General features: G+C 47.4%; 1 protein-coding gene across 1 annotated transcript; it reads left to right on the top strand.

The window, feature by feature from the left end:
* Positions 1 to 9,515: 9,515 nt before the first annotated feature.
* CLAFUR5_10762 (uncharacterized protein) lies at positions 9,516 to 11,177 on the top strand (the record flags this gene model as incomplete). Its single annotated transcript, XM_047909910.1, has 1 exon — positions 9,516 to 11,177. One exon carries the CDS (start codon positions 9,516 to 9,518, stop codon positions 11,175 to 11,177), a length of 1,662 nt encoding a protein of 553 aa, XP_047764604.1.
* Positions 11,178 to 11,193: the final 16 nt, after the last annotated feature.

The following is an 11,193-nucleotide window of genomic DNA, read 5'->3' as shown; positions in this document are numbered from 1 at the left end:
GCGTTATAGTAGGATACCGCCTACTATACCGTCGGATACGTTAGTCTCTATACGGGTCTCTAGTTCGAAATCGAAGTGGTATAGGAGCGGGTTCTTAATAAACCTCGCTTTAAGTAAGTCAAAAGCCTCCTAGCATTTGTCGGTCTAGGTAAACTTCTTACCCTTACGCGTAAGCTTCGTTAAAGGGCGTACTACGCCCGAGAATACGTAGATAAAGCGGCGGTAGAAGTTAGTAAAGTCTAGGAAACCCTAGACCTCCTTAACGTTCGTAGGAGTATCCTATTCGACAATAGCGTCGACCTTCTCTTAGTCTATCTTAATGCCGTCTACGGTAATAATTAAACTAAGGAACTTGACTTCGGTCTTCTTAAACTCGTACTTGTCGATATTGAGCTATAAGCCGGCGTCTACGAGCTTCTAAAGGACCTTATAGATGTGCTCGCGGTGCTCCTCCTTAGTCTTGCTATAGACTAGGATGTCGTCGATGTAGGTAGTATAGAACTGATCGAGGAACTCCTAAAGGATATCGTTAATAAAGTTCTAGAAGGTACTAGGCCCGTTATAGATACCGAAGGGTATAACGAGCGACTCGAATAGCCCGTAGCGAGTACGGAAGGCTATAAGATACTCGTATCCTTCTACTATTCGTAACCTATTAAACGTAGCGATAACATCGAGCTTAGTGAAGTACTTAGCCTTAGAGAGGCGCTCGAGCGTCTCCTAAATTAACGGTATTAGGTAGCGGTTCTTCTTTATAATAGCGTTTAAGCCTCGGTAGTCTACGTAGAAGCGTAGGCTACCGCCGGGCTTCTTAACGAATATAACGGGACTACTAGCGCTAGAACGGCTCGCTCGAATAAACCCCTTCTTTAGGTTCTCTTCGAGATATCCCTTAAGGACGATAAGCTCTTCTCGGGATATAGAATATAGCGGTCCGAACGGTATCTCTATACCTTCTTCTAGCTTAATCTTATAGTCGTAAGGGCGATAAGGAGGCAGCTCGTCTACGGCTTTAGTATCGAATACGTAGAGGATATAGTATACCTAAGGAGGGACCTTTGTAGTAGGGTCGGTAGGTATACGCTTCTTATCGAGCTTCTCGAGGGCGATGTCGATATCGCGGAGAGAGGCGGTAAAGACTTAAGCTTTAGGCTACTTAGTAGTAGTAGTAAAGGTAGCGGCGTTTACCTAGAAGATCTTAGTATACTTAGGACCGCGCTAAGGCGGCGGAGAAGGCGGAGGTACCGGAGGAGCTTCTAGAGGGAAGCTAATAGTAAGGGAAGTCTAGTCGATAATAGGTTAGTATCGTCTAAACTAGTAGAGGCCGAGGATAAACTTCTAATACGGTAGGGACGTAAGGAAGCTAGTGATCGACATACGCTTACCTTCGAGAGTGATTAACGTATATATAATATAAGTAATCTTACTAGTAGTAGTCTCCGTACCGTTAAAGAGTTTAAGGGTACGAGGATACTTTAGTTCCTAGGGTTCGAGGTTAAGAGAGGTCGCGAGTTTATAGTCTATAAAAGACTCGCCTAGTACGCTAGTATCTATAAGAGTAAGATTAGAAGAAGAGAGTTTCTTTAAGCCGATATTTATATTCGTAACGAACGGTTTATAAGCGTAGTCCTTACCCGTCTCGTCGTATAGGTCTAGCTATACTATATTAATCCTTAACTTCTTTCCTCTCTTTACTTTCGGTAAACGTTATTCTTAGTCTTTATCGCGTCGATAAGGAAGACCTAGGCTTTTTCCTACTTAGCGGGAGTAGTAGGAGTAGGCTCGATAGCGCCGATAGCGCCGCGAATCGGATTACGGGCGTTACGGGTAGCGAGCTACGGATAGTTAACTACAATATAGCCTAGACTGCCGTAGTAGGTATAGAGTCCGGCCTAGCGACGGCGAAGCTTCTCTTCGGGAGTAAGCTTACCGTTAACGAGGCCTAAGACTCGAGGGACAGCGGTACTAGCGCTAAGATCTATAGTATTACCTATAGAGACGGGAGGGAGAGCCGTAGGAGCGGCGGCGCCTAGTAGAGTAGCGAAGTGGCTTCCGGGACTACGAGGCTAACGACCTTAAGAACGGGAAGCAAGGAGAGAGGCGGTATATTTTATATTAGAGTCGAGGCGCTAGTAGGTCTCGACGAGCTTACGGAAGCTTATAGTACCGACGTCCTTATCCTCGAGGGCTCGAAGAAGCTCTACTAATAAGCTACGGCGGAGAGTGCTCTTCTTAGTCTCTTCGTTATAGCCGGTAAACCTAATACCGCGGTTAAAGGCCGCGAGGTACTCGGCAAAGCTCTTGTTCTTCTAGAGGAGGTTATAGATAGCGTTCTAGGCGGTAGCTCTACGGTCTAGATCACTAAAGGTAGTACGGAGGTCCTATATTAAGGTAAGGACGTCCGGGTAGCCGATAGTCTACGTAGCGTTATCGATATAGTATTATACCTAAGCCGCGGCGTCTCCCTAAAGGAGGGAGAAGACGTACGTAACCTTGTCCTTCTCTTACGGAAAGTGGTCGGTATTAGCTAATAGCTTAATAGTGAGCTATGTCTTAAATGCCTCGAACTTACTCTTATTACCGTCGAACTTATCTAGGTCGTTAACCTTCTTAGAGAAGTACTAGCGGCGGTTATCGTCGGCGTACGGTACGAGGTTCTAGAAGGTGTTTATAATACCTTAAAGGTATACTACTTAGTTATTTGCTTACTCGACCTACTAGGCGGTCTCGCGAAAAGAGGAGACGGTACGGTTTATAAGAGCGTAGGCGGTATCGGGGTTAGCGTTTACCTAGGTACCGAAGGTAGCGGCGTTCGAGAAGGGGATATTAGCCTACTTACTAAAGTGAAATAGAGTGTCTTAGTTATCAAGGTTGACACCTCTATTAGTAGCGTAGTCACCTATAAGGATAACTCGAGTAGTTGACGGTTTATTAGTCTTTCGTAATATTAGGGCGAGAGCCTAGCCTATAAGACATAAGAGTAAAAGCGAGAATATAGGTACGAAGTGTAGATATAAAGGGTATAGTATAATTGCTATATAAAACGAAAGACGAAGAAAGTAAGAGAGGCCTAGGGAACGCTAGATACTTATACGCGATCCTCGCGAGTACGTATCCCCGTATTAATAGGGCTAACCCGTACGAAGCCGCGCTTAGTAGCTTTACTTAAAACCTTATTCTAACCTGCCCTACGTTCTGAGTCTTCTACGTACTTCTTCTAGAGTCTAGCGTAGTCGCGGGTGCTCGCGGGAGTACCGTAAGTCATATAGTTACGAGCCGAAGTAAATCTATTAAGGGTTAGTAGTGTAGTAAATTTAGAGGGCTAGGTCCCGTAGTAAATGTTACGGAGTATATGATTCTTAGCGCTTATATCCTAAGCTAGGCTTTTACTTCTTAACGACTTCTAAGTACTCTAAGGCTCTTCTATCCCTACCTTCTATATACTCTATAGGGAGACTATAACAGTTACGCGAGCTATCTAAGAGAGCGCGAGAGGCGCGAGAAGATAAAGTAGCGCAAATCGAGCTAGTAGGTACTAGCGGCCGCTAGCGCGCGGGCGTATAGCCGACAATACTATATTACGAGGCAGTTTATAGAAAAGGGCTGTCTCGTAACAATTACTCAATATAACTCGCTACTATCGATGACGTATATAATTATAGTAGCTATTAAGATGTAGTATCTTAAAGGGAGTTAGTAATAAGGAAGTGATCTAGTAGCCTAAGATATCTAAGATAACTTAGCTTATAGGGAGATACCTTCTCTCCCCTTTAGCTAAGATAGATATCTAATATAATTAATATATTAGTTCCGAATATATTACTATATACTCGTACTATTAGTTAGTTAAAGATTTATCTCTTACTCTACTCCGCTACTATTAATCTGTACCTATTTAATAAGATAGGTCGACGACGAGAATTACCTATACGTAGTGTCGGCTACGAAGCTCTCGTCTTACTACGAGAGAGCCAAGTATTCTTACGCTAGAGCGTCGTAGGCGTAACGGGCACGTAACGTAGGCGAAGCCGCGGCGAGTAGAGGACTACTAGTAAAACGGGTATAAAAACTATCTGACGAGCGTATACTCGCATCGGGAGCGAGTCCCTCTTCTTTCTACGTATAAGAAGGGCGCGGAACCGTGGCCTATACGCTCGATAGGACACCTCTAGTATAAGTATAGAATTTTTACCTCCGGAGACCGTAAACCGAGCGGGCTAAGCGACAAACATTAGACGAGCGGACTATAGACTAACAACTAAGCGGACTATACGACGGCGTCGAGCGGACTACGAAACAATCTAGTGTTTACTAGCGGGTAATACGGTAGGTAGGTAGATACGCGACGAAGCCTATAAGGGCCTATTAAGCACCCGGTATAGGAACGAGGGTTTTACCTAAGGTACTACCTATCCCGCTATATAACGTACCTAGTCTAATATAGTAGATTACGACGAGGAAAAGACAATAGCCTAAGCAAGGAAAAGACGGCTATTAGGACGGGGAAAACACGTATAATATAAGTAGATTAGTTCTATAATCGGGGAGGATCGAGGGTAGGGTAATTAGGAACTTTATATTAGTTAGTAGGTAGAAACGTAAGGAGTATGCTACCCGGCGTAGTGTGTACCCCGAGCAAACCTATAAGGTATAGACGGCCGCTTTCTAGAGATAGGCTACAGTAACGTAAAGGGCGTTAAAACCTAGGGCGTAGTATATACTAGTAGCAACGGCTAATACTATCTATATAGCCCGAGAGGACGGATATATATATCGGTTAATAGAGAGCACTAAAGGGCTTAGGCCTATAGAGGTAGATATTAGCTTAAGGAGTAAATAGGGAGGGAGGGCGTAGAGGGAAGCTTTTGCTCCGGGCTAACCTCTCGAAACGAGGCTATACGGTAGTACTAGATAAGTAGGAAAGCGCGGTTAAGACTTGTTACCTTATCTCGTAGCTAGCTTACTAAATATAATTCCTTCCTTACTAGAGACTTATATAGCTAGCCGAGGATAACCGCGTACTCCTAGTAATATAGATAGGGAGAAGAAGCTAGCGATCGATACTAATAGTAGTAGAGCTAATTACGGAGCAAATTCAGACCCTCTAGTACTATAGTAGGAACCGAGCGGCGTCCTTACTATCCCTCGATATCGTAGGAGCCTTTGACAACGTCTTATACTAAAGGCTAATATATATCCTATAGCAGAAAGGTAACCCCTAGTAGGTAACGACGTTCGTCTACTCCTTTCTCTAGGAACGGACGATATACCTAGTCCTAGGAAGGTATACGTCCGACCCGGTAAAGGTAGAGGCTAGAATACCTTAGGGATCTACTCTCTCCCCTATCCTGTTTCTAATATTTATGTCTGATCTAATCCCCCTACTTACCCCTCCGTAAACCTTAGTATCGGGGTTCGTAGACGATATAAACATCCTAGCCTAGTTAGATTTGATAGAAGAGAACTGTCGCCTCCTTAAAGATAGGCATAAGAAATACGAGGAGTAGGTAAAGAAGTATAGTGCCCGGTTTGCCCCTAAAAAGTACTAACTTATATACTTTAGGAAAGCAAGAATATACTATAATATAAAGGCGTCGGTAAGAATCTAAGGCTACGAGACTAAGCTATTAGCGGAGCTACGAGTACTAGGGATCTAGCTCGACCCGAAGCTAAGCTAGAATGTATAGATTAAGAAAGCCTAGAGTCGAGCGTAAGTTAACGAAGCCTCTATAAAGAGGCTTACGGTATCTATATAGGGAGTAATATTCGATAAGGTAAGAGTAATATATAAGGCGATCGTTAGACTAGCTATATTATACGGGGTATAGATTTAGAGAATAGGAGGTATAGGTAAGCCGATCCTAAAGCGGATAGAGTAACTCCTAAATAGGATATAGGTAGGTAATCTACGTAGGGTACTAGGCGTATATAAGACAACGTTAATAAGTATAGTAGAAATAGAGACAGGAACACTACTAATCGGCTAATATATCCGGGGAATAAGAATTTAATACGCGGTAAAGACGACAGATTACCTAGTATAAACTACGATCTAGAAGGTAAAGAATAAGATAGAAAGCCGCTACTAGAGAGGGGCCGGATATAGGACAAGCTTAAAAGAGGATGACCTTACTACCTTTACGGCCGTATAGATAAGTACCGAATAGCTAGCACGAAAAGAGGAGGAGCGTAGGACTCGCTAGGCCGGCGGGAGCAAGGCTAAGACCTAAAGCCTAGCGGAATAGATAGCGAGCTACCTATAGGAGTAGGACTAGAAAAGGAAGCCCCCTAAGACAATAGGCCCGATAGCGCTCCGAGCCTTCTAGAGACACAATTACTAGCTATATAGGGACCTAACAAGGGCCAAAGTAAGCATAGCGATCTAATTAGGTCCGAATATATTAGATTAAGGGCCTACCTATTTAGGAGACGCGTACTAGATATCTAAAGCCTAGTCTACTAGTGTAGCTACCTATCGTGAAACCTAGAATATATACTACTACGATGCCCGTAGTAGGCGAGAGATAGGGGAAACTAGAGGTACTAAGCGGAAAGGAGAGACTATAAGTTAATTATTAGGGACAAAGGTAACATTCGCCGAATCTCTCGGTAGATACTATAGTAGGGATATCTCTAGTAGTTTAGCCTCGCTAGCGAGACGGAGGAGTAGATAGATAAGAGGCGGAAGCTAGGGGGGTTGTAGATAGGGTAGTTATTAGGGTAGGCCTATAACACTAGCGTACCCCTAATAAGGGAAATTTAAGACGACAACTAGGAGGAAAAGATAGGCGGGAAGGAGGAGGGGTTTTTACTAACACGGTTTCCCCTCTATATATACAAAAACAAGATAGTATAGCTATATAGGCCAAAGGGCACTACAACAGCTTAATGAAATATCTATCTATCTATTTAATAAGATAGATAATAGGATAGAAATAGGAGAGGCTAGTAGCTATATATATTGACTACGTTACTACTAGTATATACTAGTACGTATAGTATCTATTAAGGGAATAACTCAATACTACTAGCCTAGGGCAGGGTTATGACTATATATACGGGTGCCTTAGGCATTTACTTACTAAGCTTATCTCTCTCCTTCCTTTTGCTAGTTATATACTATCTCAATACATTATTAGTTATGCTTTATGTATGTACGCCAGAGAGAGGGCGGCCGTGCTGTCGCCAAAGTCGAGCAGTGTGACCGGTCGGTGATCGCAAAGGTGTGTCGCTGGCGTCGTCGTGTCATTATACTGCTGGCTCGCTGGCACAGCTGCACTATGTCGGAGGGCAGAGCTCTTCTATTCCGCACGCTGTGACTGTCTTTGGCATGTGGCAGCAATGTCTGTAACCACGACGCAGAATGCTTACCGACCAACATGCACAATATTCCAGCGACATGGCAGAAGAGCAGAAATCCTCACGACAGCGCCGGCGTCAGCATCAGACACCTTCGATTGCACGGCAAGACTTCTTGAGACGTGTTGGCCTCTGTCAGGATGGATTCCTCGATCAGCCCTCACGAGTTGCCTTATCCGCAGAGCCGCTAGAGTCCATAGCACTGCTCGCCGGGAATTACCAACGTCTATGTGCGAACGGAATTGTACTCTCGTACCGTGGTCAATAACCGGTGCAGCATGTCATAGCATTGTCTTTCGGCTGGACCGTACAACATTGTTCTGCTCTCGCTAGGTACGGGCAGGATGCGGGCACCTTCTTTTGTGGCTCTGGGAAGTTCTGTCCTTCGGTCGTCGGACGGAGGCAAGTGGCTGCATCCCGCGAAACCCATTTTCACGTTTTCAGGGCGGTGCGTGTCCTTGCTGCGAGCATCGTTCCAAGTTGGGAAGGCTCTAGCAGTGGGCGGGAATGCGTCTGCTTAATTCTTGATGCGTTCTGCGTTGAATGATACGTTGAGGATAGACCGAGCTAGGGTAGGTGGGTTCAAGCTAATGACTAACTTCTGATGCGTTCTGCGAGTGTACGTTATGGCTAGGGCAGAATGAAGCCGGGCAGGAGCTGAGAGATAGCGTGTAAATAGTCCGAGACAACCGTGTCCTAGCCGCATCCATAGCTAGACCGAGGCCATGACCGAGCATACACGCTGGCATGCAGCGGGTCTCGGAACTAGACTTGAGTATGGCGTGGCTTTCTACCGCTTGCCGGGCTCAGAACTCGAGCACCTTCTGCTCGCGGGTCGTTCTATCAGTGTTCCTTGCTAAGAATGTCTCACAGGGAGTGGCATAGCAGAGCGTCGTTTCTGCGTGCAAAGTTCGTTGGTTGACGTTTTGCAGTAGTTGACTCGCCACTTGAGCACGGTGTTGTCGCTTGACCACTTTACGATGGTAGATCATGAGCACCATCAAGACTTCCGCAGACTTCTCCACGGCCCCATGCTGACTACTGCACAATGTGTCCACTGCAACAAACCTCACGTAGACGTGCGGAGATCTGAGAGCTGTCAGTAGTCTACACGACTTCAACATGGAAGGGGCTTTAGGGATCATGTCATCGGTGACAATCTGCACAAGTCGGGAGCAACTCCCATGGCCCATCTGGAGGACAGCGCTTTGATGGGTGTAGGATTGTCGAGTGGCCATGCACGGAGCTTGCAATCATCTTCTTTTGCTAGCCGCGAAGCGTATAAGTTCGAGAGGCTCATATTTCAGTGTCCTGTGCTCACTCATCTCGGCCAACGATCTTGATGCTCTTGACGCTTGACATTGAATATCCTCTGAGACCCATCTATTCGCTCGAAGATGGTCCTCGTATGTTCGCAGGACGTACAGTATGGCACCACTCGTTGGTCCTAGCAACACCTCGCAGAAAGAGGACTGCTGGAAGGAACCAACCCATACCGGATTCCGTCAAACGGAGACGACCCAGGTGCGCATTGAGACAGCAAGCTGAGAAGACGCTGATCGGCCCCCGATGCCACAGCTGGAAGCAGTACAAAGTGCTCCGCGGATACATGGAGAAGTACTCGCTCTCTGTAGACTCTGCTCGCTGACTTCGACGTTGTTTCTCCTCACGCAACAACCCTGTCGTCATTCACAGCTCTTGGATGTGCCACATAGCAGATGGCGATCCGACGGGAACAATGGTCGCATGTTTCCTGATGTGCGCGCATCGAGCACCGGTCTTTTTCAAAGCGGTCGATAGGGAACGACTCGGTGTCGTGAGCAGGCGCGGCAAGGTTCGAGACCGGGAGGGAAGCTGCCATCGACTGATGCGACTTCTGTGCGACAACTGCATAGCATAGCGTCGTCACAGTATCGCAAGGTCCATTCACATCGTTGAAGTGTGCTCGGCCTTCATGTGAAAGAGAAGCAATCGTCGTGCTCGGCGAAGTTACATCGCCGGTCAGTTGGTCCGTTCGCAAGATGAGACCCGCACCTCGGCTCAACCCCAGCCATGTCGTCGAGGGATCAAAATATATCATCGACTTCGACGACAAACATCCCACCTCCTGCAAGTGCTATACCTATGCCTCACACTCCCTGATAGACGTCGCAGCAATGTTGTCCTCGTCGCGACGATCATCTGGATCAGGAAACTCATCGTCAAGCAATCTCTCCAAACGACCGATCGATCCAATAACACGAACTGCCTTGCGATACACACTCAGTCCGAAGGAGTATGAGCTGCTGCACAACTACCTGATATCGCGAGCGCCGAAACGAGTCCAGAAACAAACGCCGAGCCCGCCACGATATGAGAAAATCACGAAGAGCAGCACGGAGAGCGGAGACTACAATGTCGCAGCCGTTAGAGCCGCGTTGCGTGTTTACCTCTCCCTCTTCACTGGGCTGGAGGGATTCGAGTTCGTGATGGAGGCGCTGGCGAAGCGGAGAGGAGGTGAAGTTGTACCTACAGCTGCGAAACCACGATACAGAAACGCCAGGATAGCGCTGTCTTTCTCCTCGATCCTCCTCTTCCATCGACTCCTGCATCGTTTCTTCAAGCGCTTCAAGGCAGCTCTGGAAGAAGACTCCGCCGAACCGTTCCGCGAACGAAATCCTCGAACCGCAAAGATCCTCACATCACAATACACACCCGCCATCGGCGCATCCCTCGCAGGTCTCTGCTTGGGCCTCGGTCCCAACGATCAGCTCCGCATGACAGTCGCCATCTACATCTTCTCGCGAAGCCTCGAATACAGCTACAACACCCTCTCCGACAACGGCTACATCCGGCCCAAGGGTAAAACGCGACCCTGGTGGTTCGGGAGCTGGCTCGTCATGCCCTTCGCCGCAGGCCAGCTCCTGCACGCTTTCGTGTTCGACCGCGATTGCTTCCCCGAAAGCTACGGCAAGACGATCTTGAAATGGTCACCAGAATACATCCAGCTTCGGCCTCAAGACTTCCCCGCGGGAAAGCCTTGGCCTTCAACCTTCGACATCGTCGACGCATTGGCGGAACTCAGCAAACTCCGCTGGCCAGCTTTCGTCTCACCCATCCTCTTCCCAGCCGCAAAGGAAACACCACCACTCTCACCTTCAGTGCTGAAACTCGCACCGATAACAGCACCCGCCCACCCAGCAATCAAATACACATCCTGCGCCTTCCTCCACCCCCGCGATCCGTCCTGCGCACGAACATACCTCAAATACTGGATCGCCGCGTTCCCCCCAGTCCTCAAATTCTTCTCCCTCATCTGCGGCGCCTTCGCCATGCTGGGGTATAAGAAACTCCTCGCCAACCCGAGCGTCTTCGCCAACCGCGTGAGTCAACGCATCATCAAAATGTCCCTCTTCATTACGGGCGCGATTGGAACGTCGTGGGGTTCGATTTGTCTATTCAACAACGTCCTTCCCCGTTCTGTTCTGCCCACGCAACGATGGTTCCTGGGCGGGTTCTTGGGAGGTCTATGGGCTTGGGTCGCGAGGAATGACGAGAGGGACAACTTCTTGTACAGTATGAGGTTGAGCATTGATTCGCTGTACAAGGTGGGGAAGAAGAGGGGATGGTGGAGAGGGATCAGGAATGGGGATGTGTTGTTGTTTGTGGCGAGTTTGGCGTCGGTCAATGTGGTGTATGAGGCGCAGCCTGGTGCTGTGCAGGGTGGCGTGGTGAGAAAACTGGTGAGCTCGTTGAGGGGCGAGGGGTGGGTTGACAGCACAAAGGTGGTGGCCAAGTCGGCAACCGTGGAAGATGGTGACGAGAAGAAGCAATTGTAAAAGACTATGAATGATG

The sequence above is a fragment of the Fulvia fulva genome, chromosome 7 (assembly GCF_020509005.1).
Source record: "Fulvia fulva chromosome 7, complete sequence".
NCBI lineage: Eukaryota > Fungi > Ascomycota > Dothideomycetes > Mycosphaerellales > Mycosphaerellaceae > Fulvia > Fulvia fulva.
Note: the sequence above shows the minus strand (reverse complement) of the source record. Positions and strands in the feature narration are given on the sequence as shown.